This window comes from Asterias rubens, chromosome 10 (assembly GCF_902459465.1).
Source record: "Asterias rubens chromosome 10, eAstRub1.3, whole genome shotgun sequence".
NCBI lineage: Eukaryota > Metazoa > Echinodermata > Asteroidea > Forcipulatida > Asteriidae > Asterias > Asterias rubens.
The window spans coordinates 8,048,855-8,073,634 of record NC_047071.1 but is presented as its reverse complement, the minus strand read 5'-3'; the positions used below and the strand labels follow the sequence as shown (position 1 = coordinate 8,073,634).

At 36.8% G+C, this 24,780-nt stretch overlaps 2 protein-coding genes across 3 annotated transcripts in view; one reads left to right on the top strand and one right to left on the bottom strand.

Moving 5' to 3' along the window:
- Nucleotides 1-18,829, bottom strand: part of LOC117295474 (FERM domain-containing protein 5-like) — a 28,486-nt gene extending 9,657 nt beyond the window's left edge. For both annotated transcript variants that reach the window (XM_033778142.1, XM_033778143.1), the window contains exons 1-8: nucleotides 18,659-18,829; nucleotides 11,766-11,870; nucleotides 10,552-10,594; nucleotides 9,265-9,444; nucleotides 8,114-8,237; nucleotides 6,207-6,294; nucleotides 2,964-3,116; nucleotides 1,937-2,025 (exon numbers count right to left, since the gene is read on the bottom strand). In XM_033778142.1, coding sequence (XP_033634033.1) covers nucleotides 1,937-2,025; nucleotides 2,964-3,116; nucleotides 6,207-6,294; nucleotides 8,114-8,237; nucleotides 9,265-9,444; nucleotides 10,552-10,594; nucleotides 11,766-11,870; nucleotides 18,659-18,733 — 857 coding nt within the window. In that variant the 5' untranslated portion in view covers nucleotides 18,734-18,829. The remainder of the gene's footprint in view (nucleotides 1-1,936; nucleotides 2,026-2,963; nucleotides 3,117-6,206; nucleotides 6,295-8,113; nucleotides 8,238-9,264; nucleotides 9,445-10,551; nucleotides 10,595-11,765; nucleotides 11,871-18,658) is intronic.
- Nucleotides 18,830-19,056: 227 nt separating this feature from the next.
- Nucleotides 19,057-24,470, top strand: LOC117295475 (probable gluconokinase). Its single transcript, XM_033778144.1, has 5 exons — nucleotides 19,057-19,234; nucleotides 21,626-21,656; nucleotides 22,238-22,324; nucleotides 22,560-22,603; nucleotides 23,966-24,470. The coding sequence occupies exons 1-5, from the start codon at nucleotides 19,167-19,169 to the stop codon at nucleotides 24,312-24,314; spliced, it is 579 nt and encodes a 192-aa protein (XP_033634035.1). The 5' UTR covers nucleotides 19,057-19,166; the 3' UTR covers nucleotides 24,315-24,470.
- The last annotated feature ends 310 nt before the right edge of the window (nucleotides 24,471-24,780 follow it).

The following is a 24,780-nucleotide window of genomic DNA, read 5'->3' as shown; positions in this document are numbered from 1 at the left end:
TTGCCCATATGTTTATCCCCCACAGGTGAATGAAACGAGGACATCTGGTTGCTATGGATACCTTTACATATATTCAGAAAGAGGATACAGGACTTTGCGTTTCAAATTGCTTTCTTTCTATTTGCATCGCCTCTATTCATCTTAAGATGTTAAGTATTGAGTGAACTTTCTCGAGAGAGGCTCCAAATACAAGCAACTGTCTCTTTTTATGACGTGATCAACCATGAAGATGAATTGGCTCGAATTGAAACGCTAACTGTTTGGCATTTCAAGTGGTTATTGGCAACCTGTATTGCCGAATCGCAATGAAAGACACATTACCGCTTGACACAATGTCTGATCCTGCAATTGCTCCTAATATACTCTATCCTATCAATAAAGATAAATAATTAAACTTCATCAAAGGCGACGGCAATTAGTTCCCTCACAACATTGCTTTTTTGTAAAGCTTCTCATAAATACTGTAAAGTGTTCCAGTCACTTAAAAAATGCTCTTCTGGTCAACGTTCTTTGAGATTGTCAGGGATTTTTCTGAGGCTCAGGCTTGCTAATATTAAAAAGATCTTACCCAAAACTAGAAAAGGTACTCATCTAACACATCAGAAGTGTCATGCTTTATCTTAAAAAAGTACAGTACGCTTTGCCACTGTTATAAAAGGGAAATTAAAGCTTTTCAAATTGTTGCCCATTTTTTATAGAAATGTTATTAATTTAGATTATAGATACTAACTCAATATCTCCTAAATTTGCCAATTGATTTTATTGACTAGCAATTGAACCCCTCGCTTTATCTTTAAAAAAGTACAGTACACTTTGCCACTGTTATAAAAGGGAAATTAAAGCTTTTCAAATTGTTGCCGATTTTTTATAGAAATTTTATTAATTTAGATTATAGATTAGATACTAACTCAATATCTCCTAAATTTGACAATTTTTTGTATTGACTAGCAATTGAACCCCTTGACTTACTTTAAAGGCAGTGGACATTATTGGTAATTACTCGAAATAATTATTAGCATAAAACCTTTCTTGGTGACGAGTAATGGGGAGAGGTTGATGGTATAAAACATTGTGAGAAATGGCTCCCTGAAGTGGAGTAGTTTTCGAGAAAGAAGTAATTTTCCACGAATTTGATTTCGAGACCTCAGATTTAGAACTTGAGGTCTCAAAATCTACCATCTATACGCACACAACTACATGTGACAAGAGTGTTTTTTTCTTTCATTATTATCTCGTAAGTTCGATGACCGATTGAGCTCAAATTTTCACAGGTTTGTTGTTTTATGCATATGTTGAGATACACCAACTGAAAAGGCTAGTCTTTGACAATTACCAATAGTGTCCAGTGCCTTTAAAACAATGTATGTATGCTATTGTATTCATTTATGTTTAATCTCTTTTGTTCTTTTTGTTTCACACTATAAGTTTTTATGTTTCACTGATTTGTTTTATTTTGGGGAATCAAATTGTCTTTAGAAATCTGATGCCATGCATGTTTTTTTTTCTTTAATTATGTCTAAGGGTATATCAAATAATTGGTTTGGATGACCACATTTATTTCCACTTTCAAGCTTACAACAAAATAAACATACCAACAATCGACCTGCCACATTTCTACATCAAAGAGAAAAAAGAAATACACAACAAATGTAAAAAATAAAAAAATAAAAAAATTGTTTTTGTTATGATAGGGTTTTTGTTAATGTTTATAAATACGCCAATTATGGCAATCATAGTAAGCAATGTAGTTCTGGGGTCTTCAAATTATTCTTTTTTTCCTCTCCCTTTTTACATTTCAGCAGGAAACATTTATTTGGAGGATTGGAATTTGTCTAATGTTAAAATCAATGAGTTTTGAGGTTGATACTCACAAACACTATGTTTGATAAATACCAATGCTGTACTGATCTTTTCTCATACATGTACATGTACTTACTTATAGAATGCTTGATGATCTAATGCACTTTTCCAAAGATGTTTTGTAGCGGCAGATGTTGGTAACCGAAACCCATGGTTCACGTTTCTCTGTAATCAAAATGATAATTACTATTTATGTAGCTAATATGACAAAGTCGTTATGTTTACAACTCAAAGAATATTCTACGGCCACCTTATTAAAACCATTGAACTATCTGACCATGAACATGTAACTTCATCCAAGTAGGTTTTGCAGATGGTATGTCACACTGCAATTATCAATTCAATTCAAACTCACACTTATTTCCATACTTCATGAAAACAGTACAAAGCCATTATAACAATAATTTATAAAGAAGTAACCAATAAACAAGGCTCTTTCACAAGGCAGAGAACAAAAATGACATAATGTGTTATGATACTTGGTTTTGCAATTTTATTATCTTTTAACATTTTTGCTCATTTTGTTTTAATCATCACTTTTTTTCGAAGTGGTTTTATAATTGTATTTTCTGTATTATGTGTTGCTTTTTTACCTAACTGTGTACCTAACTTTTTCTTGTTAAGCGCTTTAAAGCCTAGCATAAGGGGCTATATAAATACCTTGTTATTATATTGTTATGTGGTGAAACTGAAAGCATCTACACAGTACACACATGTACAAACTTACTGTGCACAGTTGTGCAACATACATTGTACCAATTGTGTAGCCAAGTTGTTTGGTTGGAAAAAAACATCTTGGGTGCATTTTACTAAGGATTCAATAGACATCAGATATCAGATCCAGTAACGCTTTTATTTTGCATTCATGCTACTTTGTAAGCCACATAACAATGCAAACTTTATGGAATATTTTTGGCTGGTAACCAGTTTATGTTCAGCAATATTTTTCTGTGCTTAGCAAAATTGTATGTTTAAACAGGCTTTATGAAATTGGGCACTGGTCATGTTAGTATCATGCATCCCAGTAACATGTATGAAGGACATAACTGGTACAGGACAAACTGAAACTACTGTGAATGAATTGGTCGAAAGAATCGACTTACCTCATCTATGATAGCGTGAATAAAAAATGTTCTCCCCTCGTAGCTAAACTTCCTGACCTCTGGCCATTTGAATGTCTCTACGACAGCATTGGCTCTGAATACCAACAGGCCAACATGGGTCATTCCAATGTGCAAAGCAGTGCCATAAATATCCTAAAGAAATGAAACATTCAGATAACCTATGATAACATTGACATTGGTAGAGTCCTCAATAGACCGTATTGATTATGACGTCACTGTCAAATATCTGACCTACAACATGGCATTTGTGCGCACATGTGCTGTAGAAAACAAACCGGGAATGCTGCGTGCTGCGTTGATGTACCCGTTTGGACGCGCCTAGCTTTGCCCTTCAAGATGGCGACTTCCACAGCAAAAAAGGGATATTCACTACGGTCTATAATCAAAACTAAAGATATTGTTATTCTTCAGCAAGTTCAGCATCATTTGTAATTCTGTAATTTTTAAACTAAATTGTTACAGTTATGAGCATATTCAACAATTCAAATTACTATTTGACAGTAAACATGGAATTAAATTGAATTGAAAGAGTCCAAACTTGAGGTCAGAACCACTTTTGATTAACAGGGCTTGAATTTTGGGAAAATATCAACACAAGCCAAAAGGCCTTGTAGCTTTTTCCGCACCAGACTTGATCCTATTAGGACACCAGCACCATGCGCTTAGAAACGTAGTATTAAGTGCGGTATAAATTTATAGGTTTATTATTATTTATTTTATATAGTTCTTTTTAAAATGCAAGTCGCCAGACACACAAGGCCTGAAGGCCACTTCAAGGTGTGGGCTACAATTATTGTTGCCACCTACTCCTAGGGCTGAAACAGGGATACTTCTCGCATTGCTGATGCCTTCAACGTCCATTTTCAAAGTTTTTTCACACGATCTTTAGACCATGAAAACTCCACCATCACTTCTCCTGTCTTACAAATTCCTGGTTTGAATTCTGTAAGTGTCAACAGTCATCAGGTTCTCAGCAGGATCAACAAAATGACCCGTGGTAAAGCTGTTGGTCCAGACCTGGTATCTGTGGATATGTTGAAACTCTGCCCAGAGGAAATCGCACCAGTTCTGGCTAGTATATTCAATCTTTCTTTGAGCACTGGAAGATTACCACTTGGATGGAAGCAAGCAAACATTGTACCTATCTTCAAAAAGGGTAATAAAATGGAACTAAACAACTATCGTCCAATTGCACTGACGTCGATTATCTCCAAACTTCTTGAGAGCATCGTCTGCAAAAGTCTCCGGGATCACATGAATAGTTACGGTTTATGGACCAACTCGCAACACGGTTTTCGACCTGGTTTTTCATGTGACACCCTCCTTCTAAACTGCACAACAGAATGGCTCCAAACCTTGGACAAGACAAACTCTAGAGTTGATATTATTTCTTTGGACTATAGCAGAGCCTTTGATAGTCTCTGTCATCAGACTTTGTTAAAAAAACTTGATCTCACTTATGGTATTTCCGGACATCTCTTAGCATGGACCAAATCCTTTCTATGTGATCGATTTCAAAGAGTGGTATTTGGGGGACATTCTGCAGACTGGATACCAGTGGAGTCTGGAATTCCTCAAGGTTCAGTTTAGGGCCCACTTCTTTTCAGCGTCTGCGTTAATGACCTACATCTTCATGTAAATTCCTCCATTGGTCAGTTTGCAGATGACACCTTCATATACCACTCTGTGAATTCGCAGGATCATGAAACAGTTAAATTACAAAATGATCTTGATAACCTTGTAAGTTGGTCTCAAAAGAATGCTCTGACCTTGAATATTTCCAAATGTAAGGTTTTATCTTTGAACCGTAGCAGATCTCGAACTAAACCTACCTACTATGTGCAGGGCCAGTCTCTAGAAACAGTTGACAATCTAAAATTGCTTGGAGTTACATTGTCTTATAATATGTCTTGGGATATGCATGTTCAAAACACAGTTTCTAAGTGCAATAGATTACTTGGTTTTATCCGCAGTGTAGCTGGTCATTCATCACTTGAAGCTCTCTTGCAATTGTATAAGTCTCTGGTTTTGCCTGTTTTAGACTATTGCACTCCAATTTGGAATCCATACTTACAAAAAAATATTGCGGCTGTCGAAAAAATTCAACGGACAGCCACTAGAATGATCCTTAAACAGAGACGCCAAGATGAACCTTATGAGTCTAGACTTGCTCGCTTAAATTTATTTCCTCTTAGTAAACGTCGAGAGTATCAAAGCCTTTGTTTGATTTCTAAATTGCTTATTAATGGTCAAAGTGACAGTTTTCTTCCAAGTTTAATTACCATCAACAGCAGGCATACTGACAAGCTTTGTTTTAACCATTTATCATTCAAGAAAACTTCTACCAAAAACAGCTGCATTTTCTCTTTTCCAACTAAGTGGTCTGCTCTACCCAATGATGTTAAAAACTCTCTGCTCACTGCTAATTTCAATATTTTTAAAGGGATACTAAAAGTTGCGGTTTATTCCCGATAGTTCCTTTTCTGGCAGTTTTATAAACTGATGTTTTTTATCTTGTAAGTTTTTATTGTTGTCTTGCATCCATGTTTTGTTTGTTTGTTTGTTTGTTTGTTTGTTTGTTTGTTTGTTTGTTTGTTTGTTAACCTGGTTATTATGTGTAATTGTTTGTCCCTTGTCCTTCCAGGTTGGACTGACACACCTCTTGGTGACAGTGCAGGCACTTTTGTCAGTCCTGGCAAACCTGGATTGTTGATGTCTTTTTGTTGTCCTCAGTCGTGTAGTACTTTGTCTTCTCTTTTACTGCCTGTCCTCCTTTTTTATATCTTGATGTATCTCCCTTTTTAATGTTTTCCAATCCAGATGTTTATATTTATATAGGCCTATTTAATGTTTTTAAGAGCTTTATCCTTTACGTATAAATTTTTTGTATTTTTGTATTTTTATGTGAATTGGCGAATAAATAATAATAATAATAATAATACCCCTTTTACAGTCCATACAGATATAGGCTTGGGTGACATAAGTCCGAAGCCTGGCCGGTAGAGTAGAAAGCACTACCTCCCCAATTTATGTAGCAAGTGTCACGACCGAGATTCGAACCCACACTCTGCTGATCAAACACCAGAGCTTGAATCTGGTGCTTCTTTTAAGTTAAAACTGCTCGGCCATAAAGCAAAATGTCTGGGTCATGTTTCAATACTAATGATAAGGCAAAAAGTAAATACTCATTTTAATGGAAACAAATTTTCTATGTAAACCTACCCGCACAGGATGTGGGTCAACACCATATGTCTCCAGAGTAAAGGCTTTCTTGATAAAGGCTACCTCTGCATCACTTGGAGTCAAACCACTACCGAACAAGAATGAACATTATTAGCACTTATTAGCACACATACATTTGTACCGCCACCGTTTACACCAAGAAACCGTCATGTCATGAATCTTTTCAAGCTGGTTTTTCCAATGTCATCGAACGAACACATCACAATTAAAAACTTAAATTCACATATGCTGATTATGGCATCTTAGTTGAGGGAAAAAAGCAACCTACTACATTCCATGTGATTCCTGCCAGGCAAGACAGTCGTAATTACTGAATTCAAGAATTGTCAAAAGAACAGCTGATTATGTTTTAAAGATTGTGTCTCTTTTCTCCATTTTCAAAATATGATGATGGTTTGCGTAAGTGTTTATGCTGTACCTGCAAGAAGTCCAGTTTTTCTGAACATTTTGCAGACATGTGATGGTCATGGGTTACACCATCCAATAGTTAAAGGATTTGGGTACTTTTTCAAAATGTCCATAGATTTACATTAAACTTACAGGGTTTGAAGATAATGATAGTGCAGTAGTTTTTGAGAAATGAGTAATGAAAATACGTTTGTAAATGCTTAACATAATTTTAGTCTCATGAGACCAAAATTATTTTCATGACATTGTTTTACTCATTACCCAAAAACTACAGCACCTAAGCAAGTAATATTTTCAGGGAAGCTTTCTACTATCATTAACTTCAAACTGTGTAAGTTTAGTGTAAATCTGTGGACACTGTGTTTTTTGTCCTACAAAAAGTACATACACCCTTTAAAAGGCAGTGGACACTATTGGTAATTACTCAAAATAATTATCAGCAAAAAACCTCACTTGGTAATGAGTAATGGGGAGAGGTTGATAGTATAAAACACTGTGAGAAACGGCTCCCTCTGAAGTGAGCAGTTTAAGAGTAAGAAGTAATTTTCCACGAATTTGATTTTGAGACCTCAAGTTTAGAATTTGAGGTCTCTAAATCAAGCATCTCAAAGCACACAACTTCGTGTGACAAGGGAGTTATTTTCGTTCATAGTTATTTCGTAACTCCGGAGACCAATCAAGCTCAAATTTTCATATGTTTGTTATTTTGTGCATATGTTGAGATATACCAAGTGAGAAGACTGGTCTTTGACATTTACCAATAGTGCCCATTGTCTTTAAAGGGGGACATTGCCTTCAAATCTCTAACAATGTTGCAATATTGGAATTACTCATTATGCTTTTTAAGGGTTGTTTATGCACAAATTACCCACAGTGAGTAGTGAGTGAAAAAACATACATTTGCCTCTTTAAATAACAACCAGCAAAAATACAGTCAAAATTTTTGTGGAGTCAAATAATTTGTAAAAAAAAAAAAGCAGACCATGTTCTGCCATGAACTTACATAAAAACTGCACAATTTCAAGGAATACTTGTTTTATCATGCTTTTTACAGCCCATAGTGCCCAATCCAAAGGCAATGGACCCTCTATTACCAAACTACTCGGGTTCAATCACACAAAGTCGCTAAACTTCAAACAGTTTGCAAAACAAATATCAGCCAGAACAAATTAAAAGGAATGGAAAATACGAGTGAATGTGAATGGTAACCTGTCTATGGCAACCACACTTCTGCTCAGTGAATTGAATTGTAATTATAAACAACTTAAAAATAACTTGAATTGTAATTACAAACAACCTTTTGTGCCTTTGTTATTTTCGATCGCCTTTAGAAAGTGATTATTTTTGCTTTTTGGTTATCCGCAGGTTTGTTCTCTGTGTAGTCATTTTTTTATTGCCTATTCTTTGTATGTACTGTTTGCCTGGAAATAAATAAAAAAATAAAAAAATAAAAAAATATGTGTTGTGACAGGAATTACCTGGTGTGTTTCTCATGCAGTTCTTCTAGTCTCTTTTCAAGCCGCTCTGTTTGCTTGGGAATAATCTGATAGCCAGACACATAACCAGGTGGATGCTCTGCAGGATCATAGTCACCCAGGTTGGCTGCACAAGAGGTTAACATCAGAAAAATCAATTGCTTCAAATGGTTTTATAACCCTTCACTTATTTGATAGTTCAGATAGTTTTGAATGAAAGAGGCTTTCAAAGGGAAATAACCTGGTGCTACTCAGAATTTAAACAAACAAAACAACATCTATTCATTCCACTTTTCCACAGTTTTCAGGTAACATAATTGAGAATTGCGTTTAACAGAGCAGTAATTTTTGAAAATTTAAAACTACATTTGACTAAGCAAAGATTTATTTCAATTTTGTAAGTCTTTGTGTACTTCAAAGTGTACTTCAATACTTAAACAGATTGTAAGATAATTATCAAATTAACAATTTAAATAAAAATGTATTCATTGACTTGGCTGATCTTGAGATTACAGGCCCAATGCTAAAATTACTGTGTACATTTGGAGCCCCAACCACCACAACTTAACTTGTCTAAACTATGCTATGGACAATGAAAATGGACATGACTACAGTTTTATAGTAATAATACTAATGACGTCTTCTATAGCGCTGGTATCCACAAAAAGTGCTCATGGCACTTGCTACAATAAAAATATTCCCCCTTGGTTGTTCTCCAGCAGTGCAAAAAACAAGAACAAGTTCCAATGTCTAGTGAGTGTTACTGAAATGTCTTTGAAGAAGATGGGTCTTCAGGGTTGATTTGAAGGTTTCTATTGTCTGGATGGCTCTGATAGAATGTGGTAGACTGTTCCACACCTTCCCTGCAGCTACCTGGAAAGAACGGGATCCCCATGAATTTTTCCAGCATGTTCCACAAGACGAAACTTGTCAGCAGCTGAACGTAGATGATCACGTGCTGGTACATATGGCTGGATGAGATCACGGATGTAGGATGGTAATTTACAGTCTTAATAAACAGTCTTCGTGCTTGGCTCGAGTGAGGGGGTATTGTGGAAATGGTAGAGGGCGGGCTTTATAGTTGACTTAAGTCACCTACATTATATGGTAAGTAAAGGGTTAATCAGTGACTATAACTTGATTATCAAACTTACACTGCACAATGTAAGAGCCAAGCAATGCTGAATCTTCCCTGCTACACACGAGCCTTCCATGAAACAGATCTTTCTTAAGCTGCATGAATAGCTGGTACCTTGTGATCTCTTCTTTCAGGTCATCAGGGTTCGCTGGGTAGAACTTGATTCTGAAGACAACTGTGTAAGGTGGTCCTGTGCCTGAATCAAAATCATCAATGGTTATCAAAAGTCTGTCAAGAAAAAACTTTATCATGCCCTAAAATATAGGCTTTAGGTGCTTTGTGGAAACAGCAAACACAATGTCCAAATTAAACTGAAACAGTTTGAAGATAATGATAGGAAGTTTCCCTTAAAATATTACTTGTTGAGGTGCCATAGTTTTTGAGAAATTAGTAACAAAAATAATTTTTGTCTCAGGAGACGAAAAATATATTAGCATGTACAACGTATTTACGGGACTCTCCTGCAAACATTGCTCTGTGATTTTTTTTCTGATTTTTTTTCGAAGAACTTGATGAAAAATTACGCTGAATCTTCTACAGGTAATTTATATTACATACATGTCTTGTCAACAGTGTTCTGCTCCAGTGAAAGTGCACAGGGTCATTATTTGTTTCACACCCAGCACAATAAATAGCACCAATAACAGGATGAACAGGAAATGCGAAGAAATGGCAATTTTTAGATGTGGGAGGAAAACCCCAATAGGGGAAACCCAACCAGCCAACTTTCAACCCAATCCACATACAAGATTCTGGTCAGAAGTGGGATTCGAACCAGGGTCCACAGAGGTTAAAGGCAGGAAAATAAACCACTGAGCCAACCTGACATGTGGTTAACTTAAGATTTTCTTGAAATTTGAGCCATAAGGAAATGTCAGATTAAGTTTCAAGTAGATGGTGCATTATAATTATTATCTTCCAGTACACGCTAATCCTCCAATCAGATGCTCGAAACAGAGTGTGATATCAGCTGATAACCTACTCCCAGTTTTAAAATTGCACTCTGCGTATTATGCGAGTGTCAATGCATCAGGCTCCGCATACGGTTACTGCAAAAGTTACATTATAAACTTTGCACGTTCAAAACCAAAACCAAAAACATAACCTAACCCCATCGACTTAATGAGGCTGGAAGATAAATTCCTTATCAAACTCGCGCTCGTGGAATAGGAAAACATAAAGCATGTCTGCGTCCCATATCCAACTCGTCCTTCGGCCTTGTTGGATATGGGACGCAGAAGCGTTATATTTTTCCGTTTTCCACTCACGCTAGTGTGATAACTTATAATATTTATACACAAACCTCTCAACTGCTTCACTATGCTTTTCTTCAAATCCAGCCAATGCTACAGGATAAAAAACAAACAAAAAGTTAATGCCTGTTAATGTAAGTTCATGTCATTTAAAAGTACAACCGTTGTTACTGAAAACTGGCTTGACAAAACAGTCACATGAATCCCAGCCAATCCCTAAAATCACCAAACCCCACGGTTACAGGGCACATTTCCATACTTTGTCCCCGTCCAAAGCTGCTTGTATCAAGAATAGCCCAGGGTTTTACCGCTTACCCTTACTCCGGAGCAGGGTTGGCTACAATGTATTCCTCGAGGTATGCCCATTTGCAAGGGTAGACCGGGGGTAAAGCACTCATAGTGCCATAACCCCGGGAAATAGAATCTAGTGAAAAGGGCTATACAGTACTGGTATTTGTCTGTCACAGCAGTTGTTCCACACTCCTTCCAGCTGTGCAACACCACCCAGTTCTCAATTTTCAACCCAGTATTCAAGCTACTTACATACTTTTTTCTAAATCTCAGACCTCAAGATGCTTACGCACTTCACTAAGAAGCATGCGCCATCTTAGTCCAGCTTTTCTCCCAAAGACAGAGTATACTCAGACCTCAAGATGCTTACGCACTTCACTAAGAAGCATGCGTCATCTCAGTCCAGCTTTTCTCCCAAAGACAGAGTATACTCAGACCTCAAGATGCTTACGCACCTCACTAAGAAGCATGCGTCATCTCAGTCCAGCTTTTCTCCCAAAGACAGAGTATACTCAGACCTCAAGATGCTTACGCACCTCACTAAGAAGCATGCGCCATCTCAGTCCAGCTTTTCTCCCTAAGACAGAGTATACTCAGACCTCAAGATGCTTACGCACCTCATTAAGAAGCATGCGCCATCTCAGTCCAGCTTTTCTCCCTAAGACAGAGTATACTCAGACCTCAAGATGCTTACGCACCTCACTAAGAAGCATACGTCATCTCAGTCCAGCTTTTCTCCCAAAGACAGAGTATACTCAGACCTCAAGATGCTTACGCACTTCATTAAGAAGCATGCGTCATCTCAGTCCAGCTTTTCTCCCTAAGACAGAGTAAACTGATGGAAACGCCGTCTTACTAATGCCAAGTTGTGACAACATCAGTTCTTTCTTTAACCACCATTTTTTTATTGAACCACCACTGTTCCTTAGAGAGATACAATATAATAAAAGTAACATTATGGTATTTAACTTACCCGTTGTTTTTCTCCATCGATGTAGCGCAAGCCGAAGTAATCCTTCTCAGCCAGGTTCTGTCTACTGCATGCCTCATCCAGCAAGAACTGCCCTTTTGCATCTTTCTGTTAAGTAAAACAAACATTTTGAAAATTTTCATAATGCTGCCATTTTGTCTTGCTTACTTTGCTCAGAAAAGTGAACCAGTCACAACCAAGTCCTGTGATTGTTTTTACTCATTGGCTTATATAAACCATTCTAATTAGAAGCACATTGATTGCCATTTGGCCGGTTACACAACTTTGCTAAATCAAGATTTCCTTATTCCACTTTCTGTCTTTATCCATGTATTTGGATTCATATGCCTCATTTTGATCCTTAAACAACGCTAATGCTATTCAACATATGGTGGACTTCAGCACAATAAATTTGCAAGCAAAATGTTAGCTTTTACAGCTGTTGAAGATCATTTTGTTGCACTACTAAATTCAGGCAGGAAAACTGCAGTTTGTCAAAAAGACGAAAGTTACAGGCACCCAGCAAGCACTTGAACAGGTTTTGGCACAGCTGACAAACCAAAAAAGAAGAAATCAGCTGATCAGCTGGGGGAAAAAAACAAAGTCTGTAAATTCTATCAAGGAGTTCCAAAAAGTAACTTAAACTTTCTAGAATGTGGTTTAGTCATTTGTTTTTATTTTTACAAAAATAACGATGATTCTAAATGTTATTTGTTCAAGGGATACAAGTTTGAAATTTATTTTTAAAAACTTACACAGAACATGACTCAACCAAAAGGCATGAATGGTCACAAGCTATGAAATACCTTTCAAATACCATCCCTGTCCATGGAATACATTTGTGTATCTCAAGATGGAAAGAATATTTTAACAATAGCATGCCAGTGGTGGCCAACCAACACTTCAGATAACATGCACAATTTACAGTGTCACACATGCCTGGTTTGAGACACACTGCACTTGTAGGCTTACATGTTAGACATCAGAAATGAATTGCTTGTCAATGTTGATTGTACTGACTGATGACAATGGCCTGAATGCAAACAGTATACCATCATGACCATCGGTAAATTGTGTACATTCTGTAATGCTTTGTTACAAATAACAATCCAATATCTTCACTTTTTAGTTTAGCCTTGAGGGTTGAGACTTGAGTCCATTACCACTTAATCATTGTAAATTGTACTTTAATTTATCAATTAGGCCTATACGTACATAATGTACATTGTAGACCCTGCAAGTCTTGTGTATATTCAACCACTTTTAACCACTTACCCATACATGTATTAGGGGCCAAGTACAAACACATTGCATGTCAAGGTTAACATCGCTTGCTCATCCCTACAAATTGCCCCATTTCCTGTCATGGCAAATTCATCTAAACTATTTGCTTTTTATTGAACTCATAAGAAAAGACACAGGACAAAGCAAAATCCAAGTCATAAAGCTTACCAACAATATAGACGGTAAGACTTTGGCAAAGTACATGACACCCTTTTGACCTGTTTGGACGTGTTCCTTTAATCTACCCTCGTAAAATTAATCAACTGTTTGATGCAGAAACGTTTCTCAGATTGGAATCCCTCCCCCTAAAACCACATTAATAAAACGGTCATTAATTTGTAGGGTAATTACCTAAGGCAAAGGTATTCATTGTACATGTACCCGCTCTTGAAGACTATATATGAAGTACAATTAATCATCACAATCCAAGGGACGACTGTGCTTTAATTTAATTAATTAATTAACCGCACAAATCTCTTAACTGCTCTTGAAATCAGAGTCAGCAAGTCGAGTCAGACCTTTCTGAATTTATTGTTCATGTGTGGACTGTGAAAATTGTATAAAAACTGCCTGGAATCATTATGACCAAGGCCTTATATTGTATTTTCCACTGTACTCAAAAAATATCATAATTTTTTTTCTTCATGTCCAGAATTTTTGTCTTCTTAAAATTCAGTGATAAAATGGCATTTGAACATGTAACGGAATCAATGAATGGTCTAGTATTCTAGGCAGCATCACAGGCTATATAAAAGACAACGAAGCTTGCATAAAAAGCCTCATGCCATAAAATTTATTTCTAGTCTGTCAATAAATTGGCGGCATTGTACATATGTGATGTCATACTTTTTCAATCAATTTAAATTTCATTATTTGACATTTGCATCTCGCCTTGCTCCACTTGATTCAATAATTTTCTGTCCAGTTCGATAACAAAAAAGAAACTTAGTTAACGTGACATTTTTACAATGTATGTAAGTTGTTTGGGTTTTTTCCTACATGCAATCAGTAACTAACAGACCTTCCAAGGTCTGTATAAAAATGTCATCAATGGTTTTGAGGTATTTCCATCTTCTAAGACTTCAATAACACATACTTGAACTTACCTGCGAAATGTTTCAATTTAGAGTTATGGTCAAGTTTTAAAGCCTGTCCTTTGTCTTTCTGCGTTGGAAATCTACATGTAATTTGTCTGTTTTTAGCTCTACATGTGTACAGGTTTTCACAGGTTTTCACAGGTTTTGAAAATGCGCGGCATATGTACTTGAAGCCATAAAGGTACATTATGTAACTTTATAGCATGGGCCTTTTGTAGTCTTTAACATGTTACCACAATTATTTCCTTCCTCCTTTTTTTGAGACATCATTTAAATACAAAACACCAGTGTACATGTACACACATTCTCAAAAATGCATCCTTGTCATGCTTGTGGAGTACTATGCACATCTTCTTTACCATTTACTGCACTCAACAGTTTCCCATGGACTTTGCGCACAAAATTATTTGTGGAGGACCCCAGTCTTTAGGACAGATGGAGTCCTTGTTTTCCCTTTATTGTTTTGTCCTTGGTCTCCATTTAATGTACCAACAATCAGCCCGCACTAGAGCATTTATAAACACCATAATGTAATATATTAAAATAATATGCACCAGTGAAGAAAGTGTGTGGATGGAGGTATCCAAAAGGCATTACATGTGAATTTGTCGAGTGGAGAATCATAAAACCTTCTACATTTTACATTGTAAGTTCATTATTTGGCCATGCAGTAAAGTACAGTGAAAATTATTTATACGGTCGGTAATTTATTTACACTCAGTCAATTTGGAAATTCTGCATACAGAGAATGGTATTTGATTGTGACATGTCTGATGCGTCTACATTGAGAGACAGTTGTCCAGTGCATCCCTAGTGGCAAGTAATAGGATTCCAGTCATTCTTCTAAAGGTTATGCCAGGAGTAGACTGAATCGTTCCTTCTTACAACTCAACACATGTGTTGTCCAAACTGTTATGACTGTGACTGCAACAAGAATCATTCCATGTTAGACTTAATATGTTCAGTTGTTATGTACAGGAATGGCATCCCCCTAAAAACTAACTTACAAGCAAATTCAATTTGAGCTTTGACTGGGAGACATGACGTAGTATCCCTCCTCCATGGACACACCATCTTCATTTATTCATCTTCATCTGTTCATGTCATCATGGTCATTGTGCACATGTTCAGACATTGATACCATTCCAATTTTCCAACATAATGAAATCGTCATCACCAGACATTGAAAAAGCAGTTTAGCATGAACAGAAAGTACAGTATACAAACAGGAATGCGTGTTTACCCAAGTAGTACATACTTCCCAATTCATGAGCAAACAAATCCAGAAAAATGTGTTTCTCCAGATAGGATTCGAACCCATCACCTATTGCCAATCTAGAATTGCCCCGGCCGAACGCTATAAGCTATAGAGTAAGAGAGATTAAATCCTCTTTTGTTGTCCAATGAAGGTCTCAAAAAGTAAATCATACTTAAAGGAACACGTTGCCTTGGATCGGTCGAGTTGGTCTTTGAAAAGCGTTGGAAACCGTTTGTTGTGAATTACAAATGTTTAGAAAGATAATTTAAAAGTATAATATATTAAATAATGATCCACACAAACATGCCTCGAAATTGCACAGTTTTCCTTATACATGTGTACGTCGAAAAGAAATACAGTCGGCTATTTTGGGGAGTCAAAATTTTGGCTCCCAAAAATGGCCGACCGTGTTAGTTCGCGAGGTAAAAGGAAAACCGTGCAATTTCGAGTGATACTTGTGTGGATTATTATATATTTGACTTTTAAGGTCTAACCATACATGTATGTAGGCCCCTATTTCATAACAAGCAGTTTCAAATAGTTTTAAAAGACCAACTTGCTGAATTTCATTTGAAATGTTTTCAATAATTAAGGAAAACGAGTCATATGATTTTTAATAGATTTTAATTGTGTAAAAAAAAACAATCATTTTGAATATAACCCTTATCAAGCGCTTTTCTGAGAGATTTGCAAGAAGCTCTGTTATGTAATCACTCTCAAAATGTCATAGTTGGGAGCTCCAATCTGCCAATTTGTAAAGCCGCTTTGTTGCAGCGTGGATATAACAAAGCAAACTCCCACAAATGACATCAATGCATTGTCATTTGACGAGCGCTGTAAACGGCAGAAGTATTTTTAGTTTTTCAAAACCTTCAGGTTGGGGCTTGATTATTTTATTGATAATTACGAAAAATTCATTAGTAAACAAGTTCAAATACCATTTCTGTTAAAATCATTCCGCTCAAGAAGCTGTTTAAAAACACACATCGATGTACATTTAAGGGTAAAAAAAAATAACATTCTTTATCTTGGTGCAAACTTCACTTTAAAACATGTTTAAAATCCCTGTACTGTAGTACACATGATCTGCATACACCCTCTGCTAAAGTATTTGATCCAACTGTCTCTGCATTGTATGTACAGATAGCTACAGTATCAGGCAAGCTCAATAGTAGTAGTAAGAGATACATGTACGGGCCTAATTTCATGGCTCAGCTTACTGCAGAAATCTGAGCTTACAAATAAACTACATGTAGGTCTATTTTCATGCACTTTAACCATGTTAACATACATGTTTAACATGTTTAAAGGGTGCCGTACAATCAAATACTGTAGGCCCTATACGAATAGAGAATTTCACGGTTATCAGAGCCATGATACATTTGTAAGTGAAACTGCTCTAGAGTGGCAAAGCTTTTGGAACCGTAAAAAACATGATTTATATGTTTTCACAGGACTTTGGAAGGTACCAAGAAAAAATGACACCTTTCACATTCACTTACATGTACCTGTTATAATACTGTATGCCTACCAGTCTGTTGTATTTTTGTGTAGTTTTAATTACGAGAAAAGCTTTTTAAAACCCCAAAGTATTTGTTATTGCAAACTTTTATTATTTGTAACCTCATAATTTAAACAAAGTGTAAAGCTACATCTGTACAGGTATTCCACAGAGCCAAATACCAATATAATATCACAACAACATAAATAACCAGCACTTTTGATAAACACATAGACAAGCGTAGGCTTAGTCTGTTCCGTTGGGTAAACTCGTCATGTCCACTAGACCGAGACATGAAACTGGATTAGAGCGCTCAACAATTCTACATTGTCAATAGAGGCTGATAGTCATAGTGGCTGATTCCCGATCTACAACAATGCATGCACTTTCAATACAATAATGTGGTTTTTTTTTATACGAGTAGGTACTCAGAAATAAACAAAACTGGACCCTAATCGAGGGCTTATTTTTAAAGGGTCTATTATCTTTCTCAATAGTAAAATAGTTTTAGTTATTTGGAGAAATGGCTGTGAATTATTTTGAAAAATTTACATCATGTGCATATGTACAAACAGAAAAAAGAACAAGTGCTTTAAGATACCAAGTGTGTATTGTATGTATTTTTTTAGTTAATACATTTTTAAAATGTAATATGTAATGTAATAGGCCTAGATGTTAAATTTGCATCGGATAAAGAATATTAATTTATTTTTTTGGTTTTTACCCATATACATGTACACCGATGTGTGTAGCACTGTATACTCAGTACTTTCCCGAGTCCTGTGAAAAAAATCACAGGCATTTTACTCGGGTGGGATTCGAACACTACCCACACTTTGTATCAGGGTGTTTTAAGTGTTTTTATCAACCATTTTATAGCTAGGCATGTTTTGTGTTTAGTCTTAAGGTAATATTTTCTACTAAAATTATAGATTATCTAAAATATCAACCAGAAAGGCTACGATTTGTCCCATCTTTGCAGGAGATTGAAGATTATGCTGTACACTTTCATGAAATCAAAAAATTATGTCATTGCGTTTTGTAAAATAAAATGTTACGCGGCAGGAAAGGTGCCTGCAGGAATATTTGTTATGCGCAGATTTGGGGTATCGGAGGATACATGTATCTCTGCGCCTCAACCATCCCCAAAAATGGGGCAGCTCCGAGTTAACCTATATTTTATGTTTTATTGTGACTGAGTGTCAGAAACCATTGTCTGAATCTAGACCCAGTAGGCCTAACTGGGGCACTGTACTCCTTTTTTCAAAATTTTGACATTCTCGGTCGAACTTGCACAACCGAGAATGTCAAAATTTTGAAAAAAAGGAGTACAGCGCCCCAGTTACTTGGGTCTAGACTGAATCATGGAAGGAGTTTGCCAAATCCCTTGTTGAACATGAGCATGATGATGATGATATTATTGACATGATTGATGGAAAGATCTGTTCGAATCTAAAACTAATTTCTACTCTAACTAACTAAAGAAAGAAAGGATGAAACAAATAAACAAACAAACAGAAGTAACACTAATTCTCTAATTCCATATTTACAAAACAGGGTTTGCAACCCGTTCGCAAGTGCATGGTGTTTTCCACAGACAGTACACACCCACCCACAAAACAATGCAGTATCGCGTTGCTTGCATTTGCAATATTCATTTTACATGCTTTCGATCAACACAGCACGTTGCAAAACGCACTGCTGACCCCGCCTGGCAATCCAGCGCCCGGACGGTACGGACGGTGAGCATACCCACCTTGAAATCTATCACCAGAGAGGTTTCCACTTGATCGTCTAACACTTTCACCGTGCACTGAAATATCCGCGCCATTTCGGCATCTGTCACATTTTAGCTGACGAATAATAAATCAGAGTAAGGTCTGATTGAAGCCGGGAAAGCTCCTGGGGACAGGCATTTTCCACACAGGTAGATCTAGACAAACATGACAAAAAAGGGTTTGTAGCTGACATTTGACCTCTACAATAACCCTGCTTTGTACTCTCTAGAATGTAGGCGGTAAAAGTAGCACTGGTAACCGCTGATTGCGCTACATTCAGTGTTAAAACCTATACATAATGGTACCCGTCACACATTAACGTCAGCGAAAATCTTCACAAAGCGCATACGTTTTATCGGTAAACATACATTGTACTTTAATACACCTGCCTCGACTTCATCAGATACATCTTATTTCTTAGTTGAATTGCATTCATATATCAACATGAATAATATTATGTATAAGTTGCTGTAAACCTGTGCTTGTATGGTTGCAGTAAATTTTGTGAAGATGGTTAAGATCGTCCTATTGATGGGTGTCTGTGGAAGTGGAAAGTATAACACACCTAAACTTTTAACCAATCAAGACAGGGTTGCCAAATTTCGAAGGGGGGGGGAGGGGCGGGTTGTCTGACAGTGGGCACTGATGGCTTTGCAGTAAACACAAATTACATGAAGGCTGGGGAAACGTTAAAATGTCAAATAAACAGATTCAAAGCTTAAAGACCGTGGACACTATTGGTAATTGTCAAAGACCAGTCTTCTCACTTGGTGTATCTCAACATTTGCATAAAATAACAAACCTATGAAAATTTGAGCAAGATTGGTCGTCGGAGTTGCGTGATAACTATGAAAGAAACAACACCCTTGTCACGCGAAGTTGTGTGCTTTCAGATGCTTGATTTCGAGACCTCAAATTCTAAATCTGAGGTCTCGAAATCAAATTCGTGGAAAATTACTTCTTTCTCGAAAGCTACGTCATACCAGAGGGAGCCGTTTGTCAGAATGTTTTATACTATCAACCTCTCCCCTTTACTCGTTACCAAGTGAGTTTTTATGCTAATAATTATTTTGAGTAATTACCAATAGTGTCCACTGCCTTTAAAGGGAAGGTACACGTTTGGTAATTGTCAAAGACCAGGGCCCAATTTCATGGCTATGCTTACCGCCGAATTCTGCGCTAACGATCGCGATTCCCTGCTTACGTGCAAGCGCCGAATTTCTGCGCTAGCCTTGTAAGCGTAGAATGCCTAGTAACGTGGTGTACGCACGCGCAGAAGCCAAAATTCGCCGCTAACCCATGAAATATGCTTGCCCAGAATTCCCTGCTTCCGTAAGCGCCGATTCTGTGCTTACAGTAATCAGAGCCATGAAATTGGGCCCAGTCTTCTCTCTTGGTGTATCCCAACATAAGCATAAAGTAACAAACCTGTGAACATTTGAGGTAACTTGTCCACGAAGTTGCGAGAAAACGATGGGAGAAAAAAACACCATTGTTTGACTAGTTTGTGTGCTTTCAGATAGGAACAAAAGACTTCTGGCTAGAAGTTTTATTATTTTAGTGAGAAATTACCTCTTTCTCGAAGTCGATGAGCTGTTTCTTACAATGTTATGTAACTACAAACAGCTCTCCAATGCTCGTTACCAAGTCAGTTTTTATTTAATATTTGTTTTGAGTATTTAACAAACGTGTACCTTCCCATTAAAGGCACTGTGTACACGTTTGGTTGTTGTCAAAGACCAGTGTTCTCACTAAGGAGTTGGTGTATCCCATCATAAACATAAATTAACAAGCCTGTGAAAATTTGGGCTCAATTGGCCATCGAAGTTGCGAGAAAATGATGAAAGAAGAACACCCTTGTTGGACGAATTTGTGAGCTTTCAGAAAAGAATAAAAGACTTCTATACTTCCAGCTAGAAGTCTTTTATTATTTTAGTGAGAAATTACCTCTTCGACTTTCTAAAAAAAACTACATTGCTTCAGAGGGAGTCTTCTCCCACAATGTTTTGTACTATCAACAGCTCTCCAATGCTCGTTACCAAGTCAGTTTTTAAGTTAATGTTTGTTTTGAGTAATTAACAAACATGTACCTTCCCTTTAAACAAGTTAACAAATTTCAGTAAACCAGACTTCAGACTACAGGTTTTTCCCTTAAAGTGCCAAGATATTTTGCCATTTTGACTTGGTTAAAGATAATTTATTGAAAAAATTAAAACCACTTTCATGAGTGATCAAGGAACTGCTGGTGCTAAATCAGAAAAAAGTGCATTAACAATTTTAGCTAGGCATAAAAACATACAAAAATTGTATATGACAATTTTAGCTGGTACCATTACTTTTTGAGTAAAATTTTATTATTTTAAAGGCAGTGGACACTATTGGTAATTACTCAAAATCATTATTAGCATAAAACCTTACTTGCGGTAACAAGTAATGGGGAGAGGTTATAAAACATTGTGAGAAACGGCTCCCTCCGAAGTGACGTAGTTTTTGGGGAAAGAAGCGTTTTTATACAATTTGATTTCGAGAGCTCAGAATTAGATTTTGGGGTCTCGAAATCAAGCAACTAAAGCACACAACTTTGTGTGACGAGGGTGTTTTTCTTTCATTATAATCTCGCAACTTTTACGACCAATTGAGCTCAAAATTTCACAGGTTTGTTATTTTGCGCATATGTTGAGATACACTAAGTGAGAAGACCAGTCTTTGCAATTACCAAAGGTGCCCAGTGCCTTTAAAGGTATCAATTTCCTGGAGCAGTTATTAAATGGTTTCTTTCAATTGTCATACACTCATTGTCATGAGACTGAAACTAAAACAAAACTAGAAATTATTTGAGTGGATGTAGATTATTGAAACTAACTGGGGGGGGGGGGGGTTATGGAACGATGTGTCCCTTCATGAACATTAAATTGTTTGTGTGTTTGTTTGTTTTCTGTACTCAGATCTATTGTTGGCAGAATTCTTTCTGAAAAGGTAAGGTACTATTGCAGACTCCATTAATGTTGCAGTAAGAATTTATGCACCTTCCACAAAAATTCCAATCACACAGTGAGTCAACAAGTTTAACTATAACAACTTCAACAGTCAACAGTTGAAAACAAATGAAAAAGGCCAAGCTGTGCCAAAACAGGGTGAGGTGTCGTCTGGCGCTTGCACTGGCATACACATCCTCATCAGAAGTTACAGCTGGCCCCAGCACTACGCTGTTCAGTCATGCTGCCATGCCAAGACCAGGGCCCAAGCACAAAATATATGCTTAGCATGAAAATTCTTCCTTGATAAGAACAGGATAAACAACCAAATTTCTATTAGTTGCACATTGCTTGTTACTGGTATTCAGCTGTTCTTTGCCTATTCTGAAAATCACGTGGAAATTTGGTTGGTAATCTTGTTTTTATCAAGGAAGACATTTCATGCTAAGGAGCTTTTTTGTGATAAGCAGCTCTATGAAATTGGGCCCTGGACAAGGAGTCTATGTCACTGTAGAGATTAAAAATTACAGGTTAAACTAAGTTGATGTTTCCCATTTTCTTTATACCTTTTTTCTTCACTAGGTTGGTTGGGAGTTTGCAGATGCCGATGACTTCCATCCAGAGTCCAACAAACAGAAAATGGCTCAACAAATTGCCTTGACTGATCAGGTCCTTTTTATTTCAATATAGTTTCTCTTTATCAATACATTCTCAATGTAATTCTCTATCAAAGCTTTTTAAAGCTTTGATCGTTTAGAAAATGTTGTATCATTTCTAAAGCAGTCGGATCATGCATTTGTTTGTTACAAATAAACAAAATAGTACATGTACCAATAGATAAATAAAAATTTTAATTCACAATATGTTATACTCATTTTATTTTAATTGTTTTAATTTTGTTCAGGATAGGTATGGATGGCTTGTTTCATTACATCAAAAACTTCAAAGGTAAATATGTAGGCTATAATATACCCTTTTTAATTATAACTAACATGACTAAAGGCATAATGATACAGTTAATCAGGCGAGAGTCATTAATGACAAGGTCTATACCTAGGATGCAAGTTTTGGGAGGTATGATAAGAAGGCACTTCCACCCATTTTTTTGTAACCCCTTGGGTTCAAGATCTAGAGAAGCTTTACAGAAACTGTGTCCTTGGCACTAGATACATGAGTATGATTTCATTTATGCCTGAACAAAATATCTACTTGTTTTCTCACCAGGCAGACAACAAATTGAAATTCAGAAAAAAGTCTGAAATTTCTCATAACCGTTAATAAGTGAAACTATTTCTGAAATGGGGCATGGCAACATTTCCTGATCAAAGATCACTTTACTCAATAAGGAATACCATAATCAATCAAACTTTATGTCTACTTTTCAAGACCATGGTATAACAGAAACCAGCAATTGTCTCCACCCACTTTCCTTTTTACAGTTGTCTCAATATAATTTCTTTAATGTTATGTTTCCTGTTGCGTTTTCCAAGTATGTGTTTTCCAAGTATGCATGTTATAGTATGTACAGTATGCAGTCTTTAATGAGTGGCATAGACATAGGAAGTCAACTTAATCTTGGATTCATAAATATCCCAGACTATTTCTCTACTTCCATTGGTGGAGAGCGCGTCACTTGGGAGTGTTTAACGGTTGATAATGACCAGTGTTTATAACCGGCTGGCTTCCGCGTGTCAGGCGCGCAAGATTATCACGCGGATCGCAATTCATAGCTGTAAGTAACAGCGCGTTATCTACCGTACTTCTAAGCGCGCACGTAATCTATTTCTAAGCGCGTGACCACGCGCAACAGACTCTTCACAAAGTTTTTGAAAACAATATTTCAAACCTCAAATTTTCAACTGTCAAAGTGTCTGTAACGCTTTTTTTTAACGCTTTTTAACAAAAGGGCATTTATGAATGGGAATAAAAGAGAAGTGACTTGTTCTTAAACGTCCGTTTAAAACCTTGCAGGGATTCGACCCTGCCGGTTTTAAACGGCCATGTAAGAACTCGTCGCTACCCTTTTATTCCCTTATTTAAATATAGACTGCCTCCTTCCTTTTTCCAAAAAAGCCAGGACAGGACAAGATACTGTTTTATTGTTCACTTGGCCTGATGTATTTACCATTTTTGCAAGAAAATGTTGATCAGAGATTTTGGAGGTACACCATTACAAATCCAATGTTATTGTGTCTGACTGAACTATCTCTCAGTTTGTTGAAACAAAGGGGACATTTTCTGTTGTTCTAACTTGTATTTAAAATTTGCACGTCATCACATTCAGAGTTTTTTTTTTTTTTTTTTCATCAGGTGGTATGATGATAATCGAAATGGTATCTTGGCCTGTTCAGCCCTGAAGCAGAGTTATCGGAAACTCCTCTTCACAGGACTGACTCTAACACCTATTAACACTGACTCAACCTCAACACTCAGTAGCTGCATCACATTAGTGTATCTAAAGGGGACCAGGGAAATCATTGCCCAGAGAATGATGAATCGTGATCACTTTATGCCGGTCTCCTTATTAGATTCACAGCTTGAGACTCTAGAAGAGCCTACCCCTGATGAAGGGGTGATGGTCTTAACAGAGGATATTAGAGAGTCTGTGGATTGTATTGTATCTCACGTCATCAATGTTTTGGAAGTGGATGAACATTAATCCAGGCTTGATACTTAAGATGGGGCAATAGAGGAAACTGCCTCCATTGCCCTGAACGTTATCTTGATGCTCCCTAGCCCAGGCGCAATTTCATAGAGCTGCTTAAGCAGAAAACTTTTCTTAACGATATTGAGCTAAGCAGAAATGAACTAGATACCTATCACAACTTGAACATGTGACATGGTAGTTTGGCTTGTAACCTTATTCTGATTAGCATTATTTTTTTGTGCTTAAGCAGCTCTATGAAACTGGGCCCTGGTTGGACTCCTCAGCTGCATATACAATGCAGAGTTGAGTGTCTAACTACCAGGGTCCAATTTCATAGAGCTGCTTATGCACAAAACTTACTTAAAGGCAGTGGACACTATTGGTAATTATCAAAGCCCAGCCTTCACAGTTGGTGTATCTCAACATACGCATAAAATAACTAACCTGTGAAAGTTTGAACTCAATCGGTCATCGAAGT

Excerpts from the sequence above, each read along its gene's own strand:
- LOC117295475 (XM_033778144.1), top strand. The coding sequence starts at position 19,167 with ATGGTTGCAGTAAATTTTGTGAAGATGGTTAAGATCGTCCTATTGATG. Across the intron at positions 22,325-22,559 it reads AAATTGCCTTGACTGATCAG|GATAGGTATGGATGGCTTGT; the intron begins GTCCTTTTTATT and ends AATTTTGTTCAG. Across the intron at positions 22,604-23,965 it reads TTACATCAAAAACTTCAAAG|GTGGTATGATGATAATCGAA; the intron begins GTAAATATGTAG and ends TTTTTTCATCAG.